General features: G+C 46.6%; 1 protein-coding gene across 3 annotated transcripts in view; it reads left to right on the top strand.

Annotated features, from left to right (window-relative positions):
• The window catches only part of ppp3ccb (protein phosphatase 3, catalytic subunit, gamma isozyme, b), a 41,602-nt gene that overhangs the window by 4,986 nt on the left and 11,044 nt on the right, over positions 1-25,572 (top strand). For all 3 annotated transcript variants that reach the window (XM_063014554.1, XM_063014553.1, XM_063014552.1), the window contains exons 2-10: positions 9,557-9,754; positions 16,783-16,907; positions 18,242-18,353; positions 19,883-20,028; positions 21,404-21,543; positions 21,660-21,737; positions 22,081-22,175; positions 23,222-23,347; positions 24,173-24,250. In XM_063014554.1, coding sequence (XP_062870624.1) covers positions 9,557-9,754; positions 16,783-16,907; positions 18,242-18,353; positions 19,883-20,028; positions 21,404-21,543; positions 21,660-21,737; positions 22,081-22,175; positions 23,222-23,347; positions 24,173-24,250 — 1,098 coding nt within the window. The remainder of the gene's footprint in view (positions 1-9,556; positions 9,755-16,782; positions 16,908-18,241; positions 18,354-19,882; positions 20,029-21,403; positions 21,544-21,659; positions 21,738-22,080; positions 22,176-23,221; positions 23,348-24,172; positions 24,251-25,572) is intronic.

Raw genomic sequence — 25,572 nt, 5'->3', positions numbered from 1 at the left:
GATACTTTCTTTATTTGTATTATTTATTTGTTTTAAAATTTCATTTCAATTTTTTACACAATAAGCATTATTTGGCGTAGTTTGTACCTACCTCAGAAATAAAAGGACATTCATTATTTAGATAAGTGAAAGATAAGCACAAAAACAGTATTTTATTTAAAAGAGAAATAATAAGGAAACTTCAATTTCATTTGGTATCGTGAACCCAGTATCATGAATCGTATCGCACGGTGGGTAGAGTGTATCGTTACATCCCTGGTGTTAGCGCTACCGGATGATTCTTCTCCCGGAGCGGACCGGACCGGACCGTTAGCATGTGTGTAAGTGTGACGTGTAGCTAATTAAAACAGAAGAGAGCCGAGGTTTTTCTGAAGTAGGTTAGTGGGTCTGTGGAGAGTCGGCACTCGGCAGCACTTCTCAGGAGCTCGAGACCTTCAAACACGTCGCTGCTGGATTATTCAGTAATGAAGCCAAAACTGGAGCTCGGGAAGCCTTTCCTAAATTTCAGCTGAACGACTTCAAACGCCGCTGATCGACGGAGACCCACGAGGTTCATCTAATAGATCCCTCACCACGTGTTATGGTGTATTAGTGTGCTTAGCTGAGGTGCAGGAACAGAGGGGCTAGATTTGGGCTGAAGATCCTGCACTGCACACCTGATCAGAATCACCTGATCTGCTCCGTATGTTTCTGTAGTCTGATGATGATGTTCTTTTAATCAGTGCGGCACTGTCGCCTCACAGCAAGAAGGTCCTGGGTTCGATCCCCAGACGGCGCGGTCCGGGTCCTTTCTGTGTGGAGTTTGCATGTTCTCCCCGTGTCTGCGTGGGTTTCCTCCGGGAGCTCCGGTTTCCTCCAACAGTACAAAGACATGCGGTCAGGTTAATATTGGAGACACTAAATTGCCCTATAGGTGAATGTGTGTGTGTGTGCGTGTGTGTGTGTGCCCTGCGATGGACTGTCGCCCCCATCCAGGGTGTTACTGTGTGCCTTGCGCCCATTGAGGGGCTGGGATCGGCTCCAGCACCCCCCCCCGCGATCCTAATTGGATGAGCCCCGACGCCCCAATTTACAAATAAACCCACACACTCGTATAATTACACCTTTACACAGATTACACATCAGTGAGGATTTATTGACATTATAAGAACTCAGTTGGTTGCTCCACATCGATTCGTCCACCATGTTTGTAGTTCTTGGTGAGCGGAGTCGTGCCGCACTGAATGCTGGGATTGATCTTCAGCGCTGAGGAGGCGTCGGACGCTCCCTCGTCATTCAGTCAGATCATCAATCAGAATTAAGGCGCCTCAGTAGGAGCATTTTAAGGGAGCTGAGGATTTAGACACGCCCTCTTCTCGAGAGGAGAAGAACTAGGTTTTCACACAGACCCCACACAGACCCTGGGATTTATTCTGATCTTGGACGTCGGTGTATCAGTAAGCTCTTCGGGCTCCTCTGTGGACGATGATGCTCATTTGTATGCTGCAGATGTTTCTTCATGCTCGGCTAGGAGAGTTCAGGAACTGACACGTTAAAATAGGCAAATGAGGGTTTTTGTTTTCTGTTCACACATTTTGTTCGACTTCCTGTTATATTTTTATCAGTGGTTCTCACACTCGACTAATTTTGGGGCTTCATGACATGATGACATTAACGTTCACATCGTTTATCAGACCCTAAACTAAAGAGACTTACAGTTGTGACCGAAGAGCATGCAAGCAATCGAGGGTTCACAGCGGCATCTTGGAAGCCGTAGCCTAGTGGTTAAGGTACTGGATTAGTGATCTGAAGGTTGCCGGTTCAAGCCCCACCACTGCCGGGTTGCAACTGTTGGGCCCTTGAGCAAGGCCCTTAGATTGTGTACCGTCACAACTGTAAGTCGCTTTGGATAAAAGCGTCTGTTAAATGTGGAAAATGTAAAATGTAAATCTTGGAAGTAGTGGGGATTGAACCGACGGCCTCCTGATTACTAGTCCAGTTTCCAAACTGCTGAGCTCCCACTACCCACTTGAGTTCATATAACAATTACTGACACCATAAAGCTCTTCTGGATTGGATGCGTCTTCACAACAAAGTACTTTTTGTGGCTCGTCCAACCTCGACTACCAGACGGGACCTGAACTTGATTTTTTTTTTTGATGCTCTTTTCTCAGCGTATCCTAAAATCTATATTTTTACTAGATTTAATGTTATATTTAATAGTAAAATAATATTTACATTTACATTTACATTTTCTGCATTTAGCAGAAGCTCTTATCCAGAGTGACTTACAGAAGAGCTTCCATAGTGAACATTTCATTTCTCAAGTTTTAGTAAACAACAGTCGAAGAACATAAATCTGCTGAAACCTGTTAGAACCCAAGTGTTTTTTTGTTTTTGTTTTTTTTGTTTTTTTTGGAAATGGAAGAAAAATGTTAGTAAATAAGTACAAGTCAGCTTAAGTGTTTAGTAAAGAGGTGATGAAGGTTTTTAATTGTTTTTTAAAGACAGCAAGAGACTCAGATGTTCGGACAGACAGAGGAAGTTCATTCCACCACATAATACACCACATAATACAAATCAGTCAGTGATTGTTTTGAACGTTTACAGTCGTATATAACTTTATTCTATATAAAAGAATTCCTTGATCTGCCCGGTGCAGTGAAAGTGAACCTCCAGGGATTAGCAGCTCGTCTCTTCCTCCTGGTTCCTTAATGAGGTGACGGTTTGATTAAAATGAGACGCTGGTGGGTTTAGCCGAGGCAGCTACTGTATCCCAGCGTCCTCCTTCACTTCACTTTTACTGACCTGCTTCGGTTTTACGAGATTCGTCATGAAGTGCCGTTTTACCGAATGCAGCGATACTGGTCAACCTTCTCATCAAGGGTTAAAATCACCATAAGATCCAGATCCATCAGATCTGATACAGGTCCTCCCACTATCTGAAAGTAGAGCGTTATATAAACCATTCATAATCTGAAGTGGCCTAAAGCCACCGAATAATCAATGTGTGGTGTAGTTTCCAACACCATCACACTGGACCCTTGAGCTCCAACACCATCACACTGGACCCTTGAGCTCCAACACCATCACACTGGACTCTTGAGCTCCAACACCATCACACTGGACCTTTGAGCTCCAACACCATCACACTGGACCTTTGAGCTCCAACACCATCACACTGGACTCTTGAGCTCCAACACCATCACACTGGACCTTTGAGCTCCAACACCATCACACTGGACCTTTGAGCTCCAACACCATCACACTGGACCTTTGAGCTCCAACACCATCACACTGGACTCTTGAGCTCCAACACCATCACACTGGACCTTTGAGCTCCAACACCATCACACTGGACTCTTGAGCTCCAACACCATCACACTGGACTCTTGAGCTCCAACACCATCACACTGGACCTTTGAGCTCCAACACCATCACACTGGACCTTTGAGCTCCAACACCATCACAAGCTCCAACACCATCACACTGGACTCTTGAGCTCCAACACCATCACACTGGACCTTTGAGCTCCAACACCATCACAAGCTCCAACACCATCACACTGGACTCTTGAGCTCCAACACCATCACACTGGACTCTTGAGCTCCAACACCATCGCACTGGACTCTTGAGCTCCAACACCACCAAACTGGACCCTTGAGCTCCAACACCATCACACTGGACTCTTGAGCTCCAACACCACCAAACTGGACCCTTGAGCTCCAACACCATCACACTGGACTCTTGAGCTCCAACACCATCACACTGGACTCTTGAGCTCCAACACCATCACACTGGACTCTTGAGCTCCAACACCATCACACTGGACTCTTGAGCTCCAACACCATCACACTGGACTCTTGAGCTCCAACACCACCAAACTGGACTCTTGAGCTCCAACACCATCACACTGGACCCTTGAGCTCCAACACCATCACACTGGACTCTTGAGCTCCAACACCATCACACTGGACTCTTGAGCTCCAACACCACCAAACTGGACTCTTGAGCTCCAACACCACCACACTGGACTCTTGAGCTCTAACACCATCACACTGGACCCTTGAGCTTCAACACCATCACACTGGACTCTTGAGCTCTAACACCATCACACTGGACTCTTGAGCTCCAACACCATCACACTGGACTCTTGAGCTCCAACACCATCACACTGGACTCTTGAGCTCTAACACCATCACACTGGACCCTTGAGCTTCAACACCATCACACTGGACTCTTGAGCTCCAACACCATCACACTGGACCCTTGAGCTCCAACACCATCACACTGGACCCTTGAGCTCCAACACCATCACACTGGACCCTTGAGCTCCAACACCATCACACTGGACTCTTAAGCTCCAACACCATCACACTGGACCCTTGAGCTCCAACACCATCACACTGGACCCTTGAGCTCCAACACCATCACACTGGACTCTTAAGCTCCAACACCATCACACTGGACCCTTGAGCTCCAACACCATCACACTGGACCCTTGAGCTCCAACACCATCACACTGGACCCTTGAGCTCCAACACCATCACACTGGACCCTTGAGCTCCAACACCATCACACTGGACCCTTGAGCTCCAACACCATCACACTGGACTCTTGAGCTCTAACACCATCACACTGGACTCTTGAGCTCCAACACCATCACACTGGACTCTTGAGCTCTAACACCATCACACTGGACTCTTGAGCTCCAACACCATCACACTGGACCCTTGAGCTCCAACACCATCACACTGGACCCTTGAGCTCCAACACCATCACAAGCTCCAACACCATCACACTGGACTCTTGAGCTCCAACACCATCACACTGGACCTTTGAGCTCCAACACCATCACACTGGACTCTTGAGCTCCAACACCATCACACTGGACTCTTGAGCTCCAACACCATCACACTGGACCTTTGAGCTCCAACACCATCACACTGGACTCTTGAGCTCCAACACCATCACACTGGACTCTTGAGCTCTAACACCATCACACTGGACTCTTGAGCTCCAACACCATCACACTGGACTCTTGAGCTCCAACACCATCACAAGCTCCAACACCATCACACTGGACTCTTGAGCTCCAACACCATCACACTGGACCCTTGAGCTCCAACACCATCACACTGGACCCTTGAGCTCTAACACCATCACACTGGACCCTTGAGCTCCAACACCATCACAAGCTCCAACACCATCACACTGGACTCTTGAGCTCCAACACCATCACACTGGACCTTTGAGCTCCAACACCATCACACTGGACTCTTGAGCTCTAACACCATCACACTGGACTCTTGAGCTCTAACACCATCACACTGGACCCTTGAGCTCCAACACCATCACACTGGACCCTTGAGCTCCAACACCATCACACTGGACTCTTGAGCTCCAACACCATCACAAGCTCCAACACCATCACACTGGACCCTTGAGCTCCAACACCATCACACTGGACCCTTGAGCTCCAACACCATCACACTGGACTCTTGAGCTCCAACACCATCACAAGCTCCAACACCATCACACTGGACCCTTGAGCTCCAACACCATCACACTGGACTCTTGAGCTCCAACACCATCACACTGGACCTTTGAGCTCCAACACCATCACACTGGACCCTTTAGCTCCAACACCATCACACTGGACTCTTGAGCTCCAACACCATCACACTGGACCCTTGAGCTCCAACACCATCACACTGGACTCTTGAGCTCCAACACCATCACACTGGACCCTTGAGCTCCAACACCATCACACTGGACCCTTGAGCTCCAACACCATCACACTGGACCTTTGAGCTCCAACACCATCACACTGAACTCTTGAGCTCCAACACCATCACACTGGACTTTTGAGCTCTAACAGCATCAAACTGAGCTCCAACACCATCACACTGGACCTTTGAGCTCCAACACCATCACACTGGACCTTTGAGCTCCAACACCATCACAAGCTCCAACACCATCACACTGGACCTTTGAGCTCCAACACCATCACACTGGACCTTTGAGCTCCAACACCATCACACTGGACTTTTGAGCTCTAACAGCATCACACTGGACCCTTGAGCTCCAACACCATCACACTGGACCTTTGAGCTCCAACACCATCACACTGGACTCTTGAGCTCCAACACCATCACACTGGACTCTTGAGCTCTAACACCATCACACTGGACTCTTGAGCTCCAACACCATCACACTGGACCTTTGAGCAGTTGTAGCCTATCGGTTAAGGTACTGAACTAGTAATCAGAATATTGCTGGTTCAAACTCCACCAATGCCAGGTTGTCACTATTGGGCCCTTGAGCAAGGCCCTTAACCCTCAATTGCTTGGAGAGAAATAATCTTGCTGTTCAGGGTTGTATTGCCTCTGTAACGGCCAGCTGGGTGACGTTGGAGCTCAAGGGTCCAGATTGGTGATGTTGGAGCTCAAGGGTCCAGATTGGTGATGTTGGAGCTCAAGGGTCCAGCTTTATGTTGCAGATTAATAGTCTAGCCTGGTGGTGTTGGGGCTTGAGAACTTTTGGAGAACTTGGTTTAGCACTAGAGCTTCAATGCTGTATAAGAAGATGTTCGGTGATGAACGATAAGAACGTGGTCGCACATTTCACTAATTTTTTTAAAAATTTATTTGTGGCTGAGCGGTAACAGGAAACGCCGCGTCTATCATCGGCGCATGAAGTCAGCTAGCGTTCCTCTTCGTGGTTAATACGTGGTTAAGCTAAGCTATGGCGTACACGCTAGTAAGAACTCGTGTGAGTTTGATTGTTTGTGCAGATTGTGCAGAAGAAAAAAGCTTAGAAGATTAATGTGCAGGTATGAGGAAGATAAAGGTGCTGATTACAGTATGATGCCCACCTGCCATGCCACTAATAACTGGCAGGGTGGAATGAAGGAGGAGATGACTGGTGGCTGTTTCCAGTGGTGTGTGGAACTCTTCTTAAAAATAGAATGACACTATAGAATGGAGTTTGGAATAGGAACCCTGGTAGAGGTGCAGGTTCCTCCAGCAGATCCTTCTCTGAGAGTTCCTCATGGACCTGCAGGTGTTTAATCATGGCTGAGATGTTTCCTCATCTCTCTGTAGTTGTTTTGTAACCCAGAGTGTTCCGTGTCTCTGTGTTCCTCATGGTCCTACAGCTTGGTGTTGTTTTGTAACCCGGAGTGTTCCGTGTCTCTGTGTTCCGTGTCTCTGTGTTCCGTGTCTCTGTGTTCCGTGTCTCTGTGTTCCTCATGGTCCTACAGCTTGGTGTCATTTGGTAACCCGGAGTGTTCCGTGTCTCTGTGTTCCTCATGGTCCTACAGCTTGGTGTCATTTGGTAACCCGGAGTGTTCCGTGTCTCTGTGTTCCTCATGGTCCTACAGCTTGGTGTTGTTTTGTAACCCGGAGTGTTCCGTGTCTCTGTGTTCCGTGTCTCTGTGTTCCGTGTCTCTGTGTTCCGTGTCTCTGTGTTCCTCATGGTCCTACAGCTTGGTGTTGTTTTGTAACCCGGAGTGTTCCGTGTCTCTGTGTTCCTCATGGACCTGCAGCTTGGTGTTGTTAGGTAACCCGGAGTGTTCCGTGTCTCTGTGTTCCGTGTCTCTGTGTTCCGTGTCTCTGTGTTCCGTGTCTCTGTGTTCCGCGTCTCTGTGTTCCGTGTCTCTGTGTTCCGTGTCTCTGTGTTCCTCATGGTCCTGCAGCTTGGTGTTGTTAGGTAACCCGGAGTGTTCCGTGTCTCTGTGTTCCATGTCTCTGTGTTCCGCGTCTCTGTGTTCCGTGTCTCTGTGTTCCTCATGGTCCTGCAGCTTGGTGTTGTTAGGTAACCCGGAGTGTTCCGTTTCTCTGTGTTCCGTGTCTCTGTGTTCCTCATGGTCCTACAGCTTTGTGTTGTTAGGTAACTTGGAGTGTTCCGTGTCTCTGTGTTCCGTGTCTCTGTGTTCCGTGTCTCTGTGTTCCTCATGGTCCTACAGCTTTGTGTTGTTAGGTAACTTGGAGTGTTCCGTTTCTTTGTGTTCCGTTTCTCTGTGTTCCTCATGGTCCTGCAGCTTGGTGTCGTTTGGTAACCGGAGTGTTCCATGCCTCTGTGTTCCGTGTCTCTGTGTTCCGTTTCTTTGTGTTCCGTGTCTCTGTGTTCCGTTTCTCTGTGTTCCTCATGGTCCTGCAGCTTGGTGTCGTTTGGTAACCGGAGTGTTCCATGCCTCTGTGTTCCGTTTCTCTGTGTTCCGTTTCTCTGTGTTTCTCATGGTCCTACAGCTTGGTGTCGCTTGGTAACCCGGAGTGTTCCGTGTCTCTGTGTTCCGTGTCTCTGTGTTCCGTGTCTCTGTGTTCCTCATGGTCCTGCAGCTTGGTGTTGTTAGGGAACTTGGAGTGTTCCGTTTCTCTGTGTTCCGTTTCTCTGTGTTCCGTGTCTCTGTGTTCCTCATGGTCCTGCAGCTTGGTGTTGTTAGGGAACTTGGAGTGTTCCGTTTCTCTGTGTTCCGTGTCTCTATGTTCCGTGTCTCTGTGTTCCTCATGGTCCTACAGCTTGGTGTTGTTAGGGAACTTGGAGTGTTGAGTTTCTCTGTGTTCCGTGTCTCTATGTTCCGTGTCTCTGTGTTCCTCATGGTCCTACAGCTTGGTGTCGCTTGGTAACCCGGAGTGTTCTGTTTCTCTGTGTTCCGTGTCTCTATGTTCCGTGTCTCTGTGTTCCTCATGGTCCTACAGCTTGGTGTCGCTTGGTAACCCGGAGTGTTCCGTGTCTCTGTGTTCCGTGTCTCTGTGTTCCGTGTCTCTGTGTTCCTCATGGTCCTGCAGCTTGGTGTTGTTAGGGAACTTGGAGTGTTCCGTTTCTCTGTGTTCCGTGTCTCTGTGTTCCGTGTCTCTGTGTTCCTCATGGTCCTGCAGCTTGGTGTTGTTAGGGAACTTGGAGTGTTGAGTTTCTCTGTGTTCCGTGTCTCTATGTTCCGTGTCTCTGTGTTCCTCATGGTCCTACAGCTTGGTGTCGCTTGGTAACCCGGAGTGTTCTGTTTCTCTGTGTTCCGTGTCTCTGTGTTCCGTGTCTCTGTGTTCCTCATGGTCCTACAGCTTGGTGTCGCTTGGTAACCCGGAGTGTTCCGTTTCTCTGTGTTCCGTTTCTCTGTGTTCCGTGTCTCTATGTTCCGTGTCTCTTTGTTCCTCATGGTCCTACAGCTTGGTGTTGTTAGGGAACTTGGAGTGTTGAGTTTCTCTGTGTTCCGTGTCTCTATGTTCCGTGTCTCTGTGTTCCTCATGGTCCTACAGCTTGGTGTCGCTTGGTAACCCGGAGTGTTCTGTTTCTCTGTGTTCCGTGTCTCTGTGTTCCGTGTCTCTGTGTTCCTCATGGTCCTACAGCTTGGTGTCGCTTGGTAACCCGGAGTGTTCTGTTTCTCTGTGTTCCGTGTCTCTATGTTCCGTGTCTCTGTGTTCCTCATGGTCCTACAGCTTGGTGTCGCTTGGTAACCCGGAGTGTTCCATGTCTCTGTGTTCCGTGTCTCTGTGTTCCGTGTCTCTGTGTTCCTCATGGTCCTACAGCTTGGTGTCGCTTGGTAACCCGGAGTGTTCCGTTTCTCTGTGTTCCGTAGCGGTCCCGTACCCCCCGACCACGCGCCTCACCTTGAAGGAGCTGTACGAGGACGGCCGGCCCAAGGTGGAGCTGCTGAAGTCTCACCTGCTGAAGGAGGGGCGGCTGGAGGAGGACGCGGCGCTGAGCATCATCAACGACGGCGCCAACATCCTGCGCAATGAGAAGTGCATGCTGGAGGTGGAGGCGCCCATCACAGGTAGGTTCCAGCCTCACGTGAGTCGTCCTTCTGTCCTACACCAAGAGAACGGTGCGTGTCTGAATGCTTGACCTCTACACTGAGGGACTTTGAGGTTGATTCCTGAAGATCCTTGACCTCAATTATGGCTGGAACACTAAAGATTCCACCATGATCTAAACGTCCAACCGATGTCAAGGTGTAGGTGTGGCACAACCCTGCAGCCCCGTACATAAGGGTTTGATGCTCTGCAGTTTGATCTACAGTAGATCTTCTGTTGGTTCATACCAGAAACCACATCCTCCTCGGTCCTTGGGTGGGGACTCACCACGGCCGCCACCACTTCAACCCAGTCATCTGATTGTATCAATCTGGTCCTGATCAAAGTCCCTCAGGCCTTTATGCTGATCAGATCTGCTACATTTAACATGTGAACTTTGAAGAACCTCCATCAGATCCACATCTAACAGATCCCTCACCCTCACACGCATCATCAGATCCACATCTAATAGATTCCTCACCCTCACACGCACCATCAGATCCACATCTAATAGATCCCTCACCCTCACACACACCATCAGATCCACATCTAATAGATCCCTCACCCTCACGCATCATCAGATCCACATCTAATAGATCCCTCACCCTCACACACACCATCAGATCCACATCTAATAGATCCCTCACCCTCACACACACCATCAGATCCACATCTAATAGATCCCTCACCCTCACACACACCATCAGATCCACATCTAATAGATCCCTCACCCTCACACACACCATCAGATCCACATCTAATAGATCCCTCACCCTAACACACACCATCAGATCCACATCTAATAGATCCCTCACCCTCACACACACCATCAGATCCACATCTAATAGATCCCTCACCCTCACACGCACCATCAGATCCACATCTAATAGATCCCTCACCCTCACACACCATCAGATCCACATCTAATAGATCCCTCACCCTCACACGCATCATCAGATCCACATCTAATAGATCCCTCACCCTCACACGCACCATCAGATCCACATCTAATTGATCCCTCACCTTCACACGCACCATCAGATCCACGTCTAATAGATCCCTCACCCTCACACGCACCATCAGATCCACATCTAATTGATCCCTCACCTTCACACGCACCATCAGATCCACATCTAATTGATCCCTCACCTTCACACGCACCATCAGATCCACATCTAATAGATCCCTCACACGCACCATCAGATCCACATCTAATAGATCCCTCACACGCACCATCAGATCCACATCTAATAGATCCCTCACACGCACCATCAGATCCACATCTAATAGATCCCTCACACGCACCATCAGATCCACATCTAATAGATCCCTCACACGCACCATCAGATCCACGTCTAATAGATCCCTCACCCTCACACGCACCATCAGATCCACATCTAATAGATCCCTCACCCTCACACGCACCATCAGATCCACATCTAATTGATCCCTCACCTTCACACGCACCATCAGATCCACATCTAATAGATCCCTCACACGCACCATCAGATCCACATCTAATAGATCCCTCACACGCACCATCAGATCCACATCTAATAGATCCCTCACCCTAACACGCACCATCAGATCCACATCTAATAGATCCCTCACCCTCACACGTACCATCAGATCCACATCTAATAGATCCCTCACCTTCACACGCACCATCAGATCCACATCTAATAGATCCCTCACCCTCACACCCACCATCAGATCCACATCTAATAGATCCCTCACCCTCACACACACCATCAGATCCACATCTAATAGATCCCTCACCCTCACACGCACCATCAGATCCACATCTAATAGATCTCTCACCCTAACACCCACCATCAGATCCACATCTAATAGATCTCTCACCCTCACACCCACCATCAGATCCACATCTAATAGATCCCTCACCCTCACACACACCATCAGATCCACATCTAATAGATCCCTCACCCTCACACGCACCATCAGATCCACATCTAATAGATCCCTCACCCTCACACACACCATCAGATCCACATCTAATAGATCCCTCACCCTCACACGCACCATCAGATCCACATCTAATAGATCCCTCACCCTAACACCCACCATCAGATCCACATCTAATAGATCCCTCACCGTCACACGCACCATCAGATCCACATCTAATAGATCCCTCACCCTCACACGCACCATCAGATCCACATCTAATAGATCCCTCACCCTCACACCCACCATCAGATCCACATCTAATAGATCCCTCACCCTCACACCCACCATCAGATCCACATCTAATAGATCCCTCACCCTCACACGCACCATCAGATCCACATCTAATAGATCCCTCACCCTAACACCCACCATCAGATCCACATCTAATAGATCCCTCACCCTAACACCCACCATCAGATCCACATCTAATAGATCCCTCACCCTCACACGCACCATCAGATCCACATCTAACAGATCCCTCACCCTCACACGCACCATCAGATCCACATCTAATAGATCCCTCACCCTCACACGCACCATCAGATCCACATCTAATAGATCCCTCACCCTAACACCCACCATCAGATCCACATCTAATAGATCCCTCACCCTCACACCCACCATCAGATCCACATCTAATAGATCCCTCACCCTAACACCCACCATCAGATCCACATCTAATAGATCCCTCACCCTAACACCCACCATCAGATCCACATCTAATAGATCCCTCACCCTCACACGCACCATCAGATCCACATCTAACAGATCCCTCACCCTCACACGCACCATCAGATCCACATCTAATAGATCCCTCACCCTCACACGCACCATCAGATCCACATCTAATAGATCCCTCACCCTAACACCCACCATCAGATCCACATCTAATAGATCCCTCACCCTCACACCCACCATCAGATCCACATCTAATAGATCCCTCACCCTAACACCCACCATCAGATCCACATCTAATAGATCCCTCACCCTCACACCCACCATCAGATCCACATCTAATAGATCCCTCACCCTCACACGCACCATCAGATCCACATCTAATAGATCCCTCACCCTAACACCCACCATCAGATCCACATCTAATAGATCCCTCACCCTCACACCCACCATCAGATCCACATCTAATAGATCCCTCACCCTAACACACACCATCAGATCCACATCTAATAGATCCCTCACCCTCACACACACCATCAGATCCACATCTAATAGATCCCTCACCCTCACACACACCATCAGATCCACATCTAATAGATCCCTCACCCTCACACACACCATCAGATCCACATCTAATAGATCCCTCACCCTCACACACACCATCAGATCCACATCTAATAGATCCCTCACCCTCACACGCACCATCAGATCCACATCTAATAGATCCCTCACCCTCACACGCACCATCAGATCCACATCTAATAGATCCCTCACCCTCACACACACCATCAGATCCACATCTAACAGATCCCTCACCCTCACATGCATGTTTTGGGAGGTGGTCATAATGTTTTGGCTCATTCCTGATTGAATCATAATGCTGATGATGTGAGAGATATCGTTTACAATCCCACCCTGAATGACCTTATCGATTTCCTGCTAGCCCTTTGCGCTAATCTCGTCCCCGACCCGCTCCGGCGTAAATGTCAGAGAGGCGCTCGTGCCCCACCCCGGCCTTCTAGGACGCCTTTGATTTCCCAGAGGAGGTCACAGGAAAGCACCTCTTCATCCTCGATAGGTGTGTGAAGATAAAAACGCTGCCCTCACCCCTCCACCCCGAATCTTTTCATGCTGTACGGGGCATCAGTACGGGGCATCTCACACTCCCACCCACCCCGTCTGGTGGGTGCGGTCAGGAACGAAAACAAAGCTCAGAAATCATTTAATTCACGATTTATGGCTGAAAGTCAAATCAAATTTATTTATATAGCGCTTTTTACAATAGACATTGTCTCAAAGCAACTTTACAAAATCCAGGACCAACAGATACAAGAACCCCTGTTGAGCAAGCCGAGGGCGACTGAGGCAGGAAAAACTCCCTTAAAATGACAACAAGGAACCTTGAGAGGAACCAGACCCAGCAGGGCCCTCCATCCTTCTTGTGTGGCCTGGAGGAAACTTTAAATAAATAAGATTTACACATCATACAAACACAGAATTAAAATGAACTAAAAGTTGTAACTAGCAATAAATAAATAAATAAATAATAATAGTTATTATTCAGTCCAGTCTGTAATAAAGTCTGTAGTGAGCTCTTGTCATTCTTGGTGCAAACACGCTTGGTCCCGTCACATCCGGCAGGAGCAGCATTGTTGGCACGGCGGTCTCGACTTCATTCCTCAACCTCGGGCGGGTAAACAGGTTTCCATCAGAACCACCCCGGGGTAAAACGACAGAAAATGTAGTAAAACATGTAAAGTGTGAATCATTAAGAGTAAAATATCAGTTTTACAGAGAGTTTTAGACTCCGACACCCTGAATTATTACAGAATAAATAAAAGGGAGAGCGAGCAGGTAACAAGGTCATGAAGCTTCTGCAGGACATCAGCGCCCATCTCCAACTCCGTCATCAAACCTGAGTGATCGGACAGGAGAGGCAGAACGACAGCAACCCAACATCCCTGATCACCACAAGTTTCTATCACCTAGAACCTCCAAGCTCTGCGACTCTGCCTATACTAATCAAAAGCCTGAGAAAATAAATATGTTTTCAGTCTAGACTTAAACATTGAGACGTGTCCGAGTCCCGAACAGAGGCAGGAAGATTATTCCAGAGTTGTGGAGCTTTGTAAGAAAACGCTCTTCCACCAGCCGTGATCTTTTTAATTCTAGGAACTATAAGTAACCCTGAACCTTGTGAGTGAAGTGAACGTTCTGTGTTGTAGTGATAAATAAGTTCACTCAGATACTGTGGTACAGATCATGTAGCGCTTTATAAGTTAGTATTTGGACACCTGACTGTGAGCTGGTTTGACGTGTTTGCTCATGTTTTAGTTAAAAGAACAGTTTAAATGTCGGATTCATCGTCCTGGTTTGAAGTCGACAATCCAGTTCAGGCGTCCTTGAGAAAAGGACCTTCCCTAAACAGTTGCCGTTGAGCTCGAAGCACATTTTCTGTTCTATATAAAGAATTACGAGACCTCGTTTTTCAAAGATCACAGAATTCACAGATTATTAAAGAAAAGAGCCACATTTCACGTCGGTCATTAAATTTCACTCATAAATTAAATGATAGAATAAATGACGCTATACACAGAACACACAGCACGCGTTCATTAATAGATGAATGTAAACCTAGAACATCCAGCGGCGGTGCGAGGCTTCATGTTCTGTCTCGAATACCAGAATTCTCCTCCGTGTTTTGACCGGAATCGGTTGTTAGTAGGGATGTAACGATACACTCTACCCATGATGCAATGTGATTCACGATACTGAGTTCACGAAACGATTTGTTCTCGAAAATGAATGAAACTGTAGACAAATGATGACAAACTTTCCTTTTATTATTTCTATTAAAAAAATTTAATAAAATATTTTATTGATCTAAATAATGAATGTCCTTTTATTTCTGAGGTGGGTACAAACTATGTAGATGAAATAAATCCCACATTAAATAAATAAATAAAGAATACAAATAAAGAAAGTATCCTCACATAAATACATTTGGCTGCAAAATTCCGAACCTGGCAACCCTGTAGTGACGTCAACCAGGCGAGGTGAATAGCGCCAGCGCCCCCTGCTGTTATACATGTAAACCGATTTGAATCGGTCTTGTGGTGCATCGTTACATCCCTAGTTGTTAGTTTTCCAGACTCACTTACCCGAGTCGTGTTTTTAGTTGCTTTACGCTTCCACATCTTGGACATTTTGACTAAGCGATTGCTAACTGAATTGCTGTAGGATCGTTAGTATAAGGGACGTTTCTGTGCTGACAGTTTGATGTGTGTTTACATATTGAGGCATTTATTTTCTGTTGTGGATCTATAATGAACAGGGATGTAACCATACACTCTACCCATGATGCGATGCGATTTTTTCCCCCGATTTTTTAAAATTGAAAATGAAGACAAATTATGACAAAGTTTCTTTTTATTATTTCTCTTAAAAAAATAAAATAAAATCCTGTATTTGTGCTTATCTTTTATTTATCTAAATAATGAATGCCATTTTATTTCTGAGGTGGGTACAAACGATGCTGCACGATTTCCTTTTTGTGTAAAAAAAAAAAACACTTAAACGAAATAAATCCCACATTAAATAAATAAATAAATAAATAATACAAATAAAGAAAGTATCCTCACATAAATACATTTGGCTGGAAAATTCTGAACCTGGCAACCCTGTAGTGAGGTGAATAGCACCAGCGCCCCCTGCTGTTTGAAGTGAATATCGATTCATTTGAATCGTTACACATGTGAATCGATTTTTAACTGTCTTGTGGTGCATCGTTACATCCCTGGTTGTTAGTTTAGTTGGTTAGCATTACACTCCACATCTTTGACATTTTGACTAACCGATTGCTAACTGAATTGCCGTAGGATTGCCAGTGTAAGAGACGTTTCTGTGCTGACAGTGTTTGATGTGTGTTTACATATTGAGGCATTTTGTCCCTTTGTGGATCCATGATGAATGTAAAAGTGTGTTTCTCTACACACGTGATCGTCTCTGTGCTGCACCTCAAAAGAATAAAGCAGTGAGGTTTTCTGCTCCCCAGAGTTCATCTGTGTTCAGTTTATTTCTCTCTTTATTTCTTTATCAACTCAGCGACTCTAAAGACGCTCGGTTGCACCAGGACGCCTCGTAGTGCAGATAAATCAGGAAACGTGAGGCACTTGAACGCTGCACGAATGAAAACGTTAAATGGCTAAACACAAACATTAAAGATTGACTTTCACAGTGAGGTGAATTATCAGATATAACCGATTTTATAAAGCAGTTAGCATGTGTGGCTGAAACACCTGAACTCTAATCACCAGGGGCGTCCACATACTTTTGATCACACGTGTCTGTGTGTTTACCTCCTCAGTGTGTGGAGACGTTCACGGACAGTTCTTCGACCTGATGAAGCTCTTCGAGGTCGGAGGTTCTCCCAACAGCACCCGCTATCTGTTCCTGGGTGATTACGTGGATCGAGGTTACTTCAGCATCGAGGTGAGTGTCGCATGCGCCAGCCCACCTCGCGCTCCCGGGTTCGAATCCGCCTCATCTGCAGGTCTCGGCCAGCGAAAAAACAAACCCTGGGTCATGTGAACTAGAGTCTGTAGCCTAGTGGTTAAGGAACTGGAGTAGTAATCAGAAGCCCCACCACTGACAGGTTGTCACTGTTGGGCCCTTGAGCAAGGCCCTTAACCCTCAATTGCTCAGATTGTATACTGTTACAGTACAGTAAGTCGCTCTGGTTAAAGGCGTCCGCTACAGGCTGAAATGTAAATGTAATTTTAGATCTGCGCACACCATGCCTAGGTGGCGCTGCAGTCCTGTCATTGCAGAGACCCGGGTTCAGTACCACAGCTGTTCTGGTTCTCTACAGACACAGCTGGAATGTTTCAGAGATGGGAGCGTGCATAGGGATTCTTTTTCTCGGCCCTGCAACAGCGACCTCTGCTGGCCGGTCAAGCCGCTGGACACAAGTGGTGGAATAATAAAAAGAGTACAGTGTGTTTCACCGTCACGAATTGGATTTGGGAGCTCCTACGCCTTAGCAGTGGTGTGTTAAACCGCCACATCACCCAGCTCAAAAATAAATGCCCCCCCCTTACAAACCCAGCTATAAATTTATTTAGCAGTTTAAAGGCCCCAGCTGACTTTCGTTGCCGTGGGATTTGTCATTTTTGGGGCCGCACCTCCCCGCCTTCGCATCCACCTTTAAATTGGCCACCGTGGTGCAGTGCATGCTGGGAGCAGAGGTCACTGTAGGGGGCTCCACCAAATGTCAGAGTTCAAAGAAAAGGTGTGCAGGTGGACACGCCACCGCCCGACACCATCAAAGACCGCCAGAGCATGCCGTGTGTGTGTGTTGGGAGGGGGGTGTAGGGGGTGCAACAAAGCTTTCTCGTCTGGTTTTTGGACTTCACAGACGTTCAGACTTCAGTCGGATCCTGAACCACCTGCCAAACTCAAACGCCTTTGCTTTGTAGTCCTGTGCAAAAGTTTGTGCACCCCTGGCCGAAGGCTGTGTGGAAATAAGTCAACACGTCCTCTCCAAAAGAGCCAGTCATGTTATTTACCTAAAGGTGTGTGTGTGTGTGGGGCTAACTAGTAATCGAAAGGTCGCTGGTTCAAGCCCTGTTAGAGCCAGGTTGCCACTGTTGGACCCCAGAGCGAGGCCCTTAACCCTCGGTTGCTCAGACTGTATACTGTCACAGTACTGTAAGTCACTCTGGATAAAAGTGTCTGCTCAATGCTGAAAGTGTAAGTGTAAGTGTGTGTGTGTGTGTGTGTGTGTGTGTGTGTGTGTGTGTGTGTGTGTGTGTGTGTGTTCGCAGTGTGTGTTGTACCTGTGGGCTCTGAAGATCAACCACCACAAGACTCTGTTTCTGCTCAGAGGGAACCACGAGTGTCGACACCTCACAGAATACTTCACCTTCAAACAGGAGTGTAAGTGCTAATCCTACTGTGTGTGTAATGGTCAGGTGTCCACATACTTCTGGTCAGACAGAAAACTCTTCCTACCATCCTACACTCCCGAGAAGAGGGCGTGTCTAAATCCTCAGCTCCCTTAAAATGCTCCTACTGAGCTTCTTAATTCTGAGTGATGATCTGACTGAATGGAGATCAATCCCAGAATTCAGTGCGGCACGATTCTCCTTTTTCTCACCAAGAACTACAAACACGGTGGACGAATCGATGCGGAGCAACCAACAGAGTTCCTTTCACATGTAAATAAATCCTCATTGATGTGTAATCTGTATAAAGGTGTAATTATACGAGTGGGTTTATTTGTACATCGGGGCGTCGGGGACAGTTGAAGCGCTTTCGGTACGCGGAGGGAGACGTTAGCGGGCGTGCTAGCGGCGGGTTGAACGTTCTGATGCTGACTGTGTTAGCTTAGTAAGCTAAAACTGCAGTGATGTAATGGGTGTGTCTCTGTATAAGTAGAGCGTCTAAATAATCTGATCATGAGCTCCATGTGTGATTAGAATCCATTAAGTAGGTAGTGAGGAGCAGGGCGGGTCACTAGGTTCTCACACAGACCCACAGTGTGTTTAGTTCGTGTGTAATATCAGTGGATCTCACACACACACACACACACACACACACACACACACACACACAGAGATTAACACCAGCGAGCAGTGCAGGCGGCAGCCACAATGCTATGTGTGTGTGTGTGTGTGTGTGTGTGTGTGTTAGTTCTGTGATAACGATCAACCTCGACACTAACGGTCGCTCGTTCTGCGTCATGGCTAAAACAACATCACATGCACTATACGGACTAAAGTATTGGCATGCCTTACCATAAGCATTTATGTTAAAATGCTCCTCCTTAGCTTCTGGGAAGCCTTTCTGCAAGACTTTGGAGTGTGTCTGTGGGAATTTGTGCCTGTTTAATCAGTAGACTCAGTGAGGTCAGGCTCTGATGTTTGAACAGGCTTGCATTCCTGGTTTAATTCATCACAAAAGTGTTGAGTTGAGTTGACACCAGGGCTCTGTGTAGTCAAACCACGTCTTTATAGAGCTCAGGGGTGTAATGATGCTGAACGAGAAAGAGGACTTCCCTAAACCTATGGTTTAGTTTATATACCTGTTAGCAACGGGTGTGGCAGAAACAACTGGATTCATGGTGTCCACATACTTTTGGTCGTATTGTGTATCTCTGAAGTCAGTCAAGTGCACACCGAAGCGATCAGATCTTCTGCAGGGTTGGACGAGACCGGTTCCACCACTACAGTCCCGTCACTATCAGTAATAATGAGCTGGTCAGACTGAGAATCACGTAATGTGGACACCACATGAATCCGCTCTCAGCTCCTCCTAATTAGTGCCAGTGTGCAGCGCAACATCACCTAACAAGGCGCCGCGTTTCCTCCGGCGCTGGAAAGTTGGCAGAGCTTCACACTCCCACCACTGCTGCCGTATATCAGGCCGACATTAACGTGTGTGTGTGTGTGTGTGCTCTCCCCCAGGCAAGATTAAGTATTCAGAGCGTGTGTATGATGCTTGTATGGAGGCGTTTGACTGTTTGCCTCTGGCGGCGCTGTTGAATCAGCAGTTCCTGTGTGTGCACGGCGGCCTGTCGCCTGAAATCAGCTGCCTCGATGATATTCGCAAGGTAAGAGCGAGAGAGAGAGAGAGAGAGTGTGTGTGAGAGTGTGTGTGAGAGTGTGTGTGAGAGTGTGTGTGAGAGTGTGTGTGAGAGTGTGTGTGAGAGAGTGTGTGTGAGAGTGTGTGTGAGAGTGTGTGTGAGAGTGTGTGTGAGAGTGTGTGTGAGAGTGTGTGTGAGAGAGTGTGTGTGAGAGTGTGTGTGAGAGTGTGTGTGAGAGTGTGTGTGAGAGTGTGTGTGAGAGTGTGTGTGAGAGTGTGTGTGAGTGTGTGTGAGTGTGAGTGTTTCACATCCTGTCATGTTTAATATGGACGTTTAATTAATAATCTTAATAATAATGTTAAATAATAATAATGCAAATGTAATTCTTATAATATAAATATAAAATAACAACAATAATTAATATTATTAATAATCATTAAGAATGATAATATTATAGTGATACAATAATAACAATAATTACTGTTTTTATAATAATAATGATAATAGATATAATTATTTGAAACTAAATATAAAATAATATTATTAATAATTGATAATAATAAAATAATAATGTATTAACTATTAAAATATATTTAAATAATAATGACTGATAATAATATTGTAATAATAAATTCTAATATTTGTAATTATTTTGAAAATTATAATAATAACAACATAATTATTATAATGTAATAATATAGTATTATAGTTATAATAATATAATATTAATAATAACAACTATAATAGATTTAAGAATATCATAATATATAGCAACATCGTAATATCAATTAATGCTATAATAACAATAATAATATAAATAATAATAATATTAGAAACAATAATAATAATAATAATATTAGAAATAATAATAATAGAAATAATAATAATAATCATAATACTAATAGAAATAATAATAATAGTAATAATATTAGAAATAATAATAATAGTAATAGAAATGATAATTAAAAATAATAAAAATAATAATAATAATATAAATAATATAAGTAATAATAATAATAATATTAGAAACAATATTAGAAATAATAATAATAATAGAAATAATATTAGAAATAATAATAATAATAATAGAAATAATATTAGAAATAATAATAATAATAGAAATAATGTTAGAAATAATAATAATAATAGAAATAATGTTAGAAATAATAATAATAATAATAATAGAAATAATGTTAGAAATAATAATAACAGTAGTAGTAATAGAAATAATTGCAGCAACTGGTGCACTGTTGTTAAGGTGTAGTGAGGAGATGTCAGGTCACAATGATTGAGGTGATTAAGGTTGTCTCTGTGTGTGTGTGTCTGTGTGTCTGTGTGTCTGTGTGTGTGTGTGTGTGTGTGTGTGTGTGTGTGTGTGTGTGTATGCGCTCTCACCCCACAGTTAGATCGATTTAAGGAGCCTCCAGCGTTCGGACCCATGTGTGACCTGCTGTGGTCGGATCCTGGTGAGGATTACGGCAGTGAGAAAACACAGGAGCATTTCTGTCACAACAGTGTGAGGGGCTGCTCGTACTTCTACAGGTAACACACACACACACACAGATAACACACACACACACACACACGGGTAACACACACACACACACACACACACACACACACGTATCATCGTGAGTAACACTGATCTCTCTCCTCAGTTATCCTGCTGTGTGTGATTTCCTGATGAACAACAACTTGCTGTCCGTAATCCGAGCACATGAAGCCCAGGATGCAGGGTGAGTAGTGCTTCATACACTATAGCCAAAAGTATTCGGACGCCTGGCCATGAGCTGATAAAACACAGTCACCTGTGTGATCCTTTCAGCTAGAACAACAGCCGCTCATCTGAGAAGCTTCTCACAACACTCTGAAGTATGTCTGTGTGGGAATTTGTCCCAATTGTGGCTGGGCATTAATTAGTTGGTGTTCCGGTTCATCCCGGAGCTGTTAATTAGGGCTGAGGTCAGGACTGTTGTGGCTGAATCGCATGAATTCAGTGATCAGACAGGGCGTCCCAATACTTTTGAACGTACAGTGTAGCTGGTTCGTCACTGATCTGATGTGTTTATGTCTGATTAGGTACCGAATGTACAGAAAAAGCCAGACGACGGGGTTCCCCTCCCTAATCACCATCTTCTCAGCACCCAACTACTTAGATGTTTATAATAACAAAGGTGAGTCTTCTCAGATCTACTAATGCTGACGTCCTACTGCCCACTTTATTAGGAACACCCTCTGTGCTGTCCGTAGCCTTTCTTATTCAAGTCGGATGTCAAACGTGGATGCGGCGCCTTTCATTCTCTTCTGACCTCTCATCAACAAGGTGTTTCTGCCAGCAGAACTGCCGCTTCATTGATGTTTTTGTGTTCCTCACACAGTTCTCTGTAAACTCTACACACTGTTTTTCTTTTCACCGTTCCATCTCTGCATTTTCTCCTAGTTTAGTCGTAGCCCGTTCCTCTTCTTCCGCCGAAGACCTCGACGGTGTACGAGGAGGGTATACTCTCCCGACACGCCCCTCCCTCTGACCCGGCCGTACTTCGGTGGATCGGTGCGTGAGGTCGGTCTCTCTCACGCAGAGTCGCGCGCCGAACTCCACGCTCCTCCACATCTGTGCAGGCGCCTCGGCCTACTAACCAGGGTCCTTACACGGCCTCGAAGACCCCGCCCACTTTTTAGTCCCGTCTTTTCCCACCCAGCAGACTGGGGGGGGTCAGTTCTGTCCGCTGCAGGCACTGCCGGTCGTGCCCGGCTAGGGGGCGCTACTGGAATATCCTGCTGTGTTGGGAAGTTTGCTGTACTAATATGAGTGTAACAGGTGCAGCAGTGTTGTTGGGGTCATAGGTGTACACAGTGTGTGGCAGTTGACACTTTCCGATCACAGGGCGCTGGTGGCTTTATTTTTTTGGTTGGAGCGCCAATATCCCTATAGAACAACACACTGTCAGGTCATTACCATGTTAGCATCTGTGCAGTGCTAAAACATGAAACAAAAACAGTGAAAAACTACAAATCATCAATGAAGCGGCAGTTCTGCTGGCAGAAACACCTTGTTGATATCATCTGGTCTGTGTGGGTCTCTTTCACTTGATTGATGGGGTCAGCATAGTAGCTGTAGTTCAAAAATGGTTATTTAATGTGTATTGAAACTAATGGAACTGTGTGTGTGTGTTGTGTGTGTGTGTGTGTGTGTGTGTGTGTGTGTGTGTGTGGTCTCTAGCTGCTGTGTTGAAGTACGAGAATAACGTGATGAACATCCGGCAGTTTAACTGCTCCCCTCATCCGTACTGGCTGCCCAACTTCATGGACGTCTTCACGTGGTCTCTGCCCTTCGTAGGAGAGAAAGGTGAAAACAAAATCCCGCCGCTGCTAGCGCTGTTTTTTTAACGCTTTAAAAACTAAGGACACAAATTGTTGCGGTTTTGCGATTCTGAATCTTTCCACAATATCATGTCCAGTAGATGGTAAAAGACTAAATTATTCCCAATCTCGCATTGAGAAATGTTCTATCTGAACTGATTGATTCTCTGATGTAGTTTGGAACACAGTAGTGAGCCACGCCCCTTCGTTGCTTGTACTGACTGATCCTGATCCAGGTGGATCCTTTTATACCCGATCACGCGGTAAAAACACGCCGGAACCAGAGCCGGGATCTCGAATACATGCCTGCCGGCTAAGGCTGAGCGGCCACGTGAACGACGATCGGCCTGTTGTTCGGATATGGGCGGGACTAAGCCGGACGGGGTCTCTCTCTCATGACCGGTCCAATGACGACCTCTGCTGGCTGATTGACGGCGCCTGCACAGAGATGAGAAAAGAGTGCGTTGATCAGGGTGCGTCTCTCCGTACACAACGCTGAGCTGCACTGCACTCGTCACAGCGTAGGTGATGAGATGCATACGGCTGCTGACCACGTGTCGGAGGGGGCGTGGGTTAGCTTCGTTCTCCTCGATCAGAGCCGGGGATCGGCATCGGTGGAGAGGAAGCGTGACGCGATCGGGGCAATTGGACGCCCTAAAGAGGGAGAAAATGCAAAAATTATCTCTCATCTGGTACCGACTCACCTGCTCGAACACTGGATCTTCAACATTCCATCAACTTTTCACCTTTATTCTGCCTCCGTCCCAACTTTTTTGGGAATAAGTAACATCTACCTTCCTTGATTGCTCAGTGACGGAGATGTTGGTGAACGTCTTGAACATCTGCTCCGACGACGAGCTCATGTCAGAAGAAGACGACACCAGTGAAGGTAAGATCACAGAATTAATGTTTAGTCATGTCCGGTTCCCTAAGCCTCCTCTGCTCCACCACTGTATGGTGTATCAGCTCGCTGTACTGCTGTGGAACTCGATTTGGACCTGCGCTCACGTGTGGAGCTAGCAGAGCTCCAGGGTTTGGATTTGACCCCATTTGGATGTTTAGCAGAACAGCCACATTTTCACTGTCGTCTCGTGTGGAATACTGGGGCGAAACGTGGCAGCTCTTGACCTCATATTCTGGGCTGGGTGTCCAAACGAGCACAAATGGCTGTGTCTGTGGAAGGGAGGGAGGGAGAGAGGTCGTGTGGCTTCATTGCAGCAGCACAATCTGCACCAGGAGTTGGATATTCACTCAGTCTGTATGGCGGTGAGACTCCACCACTGCATGCAGCATTTTTAGAGAACTTTAAACTCGACTATTCTGTTCTATGAACGTTTTACTCTCATGTGAGGAGCACTATCGCCTTACAGCCAGAAGGTCCTGGGTTCGATTCCCAGGTGTAGCAGTCTGGGTCCTTCCTGTGTGGAGTTTGCATGTTCTCCCCGTGTCTGTGTGGGTCCCACACAGAGCACAGTTGGCTGTGCCTGAGGGAGGGACACCAGACTTTTTGCAGAGGTTTAACACGCTGTACTCACTGCATTCCTCCAACCGAAATCCTGCTGGTGCCTCGAACGAACACTAGGGGTCACTGTTATGTCAACTCTCCCTCTATCGAATCGAAGCCTGATTCCGTAGATTCCTCTGTTGCTAGGCGACATATTAAGCCACGTACCAATGTAAAAGGACGGTGCCGCGCCGCGTCCCTCGGGCGCCATCCGCTCACGCAGGAGTACGCCGACCCACTTGCGCGCCGCGTGCCCGTTTGGTTTGGTTTGCCCTTCTTTTTTTGGGCTGGTGTGTAATTATATCCTGGCCTGACACATTTCCTCTGTGAGGTTCGGAAACGGGGTTTATCGATCCCCTCGGGGAGAGAACGCTCGGTTTCATCCGCGCCCGCCGCTTAACTGCCTACTTATGGATGAACGAGTGATTAAAAGGGCGCGAACGAGACGCTGCGGTGGACCAGTCGCAAGCATCAGCACGACTGGGTCACCTAGAGACACCCGAGGGTGCAGCGGTCTGTTATTACATTAATTTGAATAATAATAAAGGCCGAAGCCTTGTGATGGTTTGACACCCTGTTCAGGGTGTTCCTACCCCGCATCCAGTGTTTTCCAGTGGAACTGGACCCACTGTGGTCCTGACCAGGATAAAACATGACGAAAATGAAATTTAAATAAAAGAAAGGGAAAAAAATTCAGGTGGCATGAG

This window comes from Trichomycterus rosablanca, chromosome 18, assembly GCF_030014385.1.
Source record: "Trichomycterus rosablanca isolate fTriRos1 chromosome 18, fTriRos1.hap1, whole genome shotgun sequence".
Lineage (NCBI taxonomy): Eukaryota > Metazoa > Chordata > Actinopteri > Siluriformes > Trichomycteridae > Trichomycterus > Trichomycterus rosablanca.
Note: the sequence above shows the minus strand (reverse complement) of the source record. Positions and strands in the feature narration are given on the sequence as shown.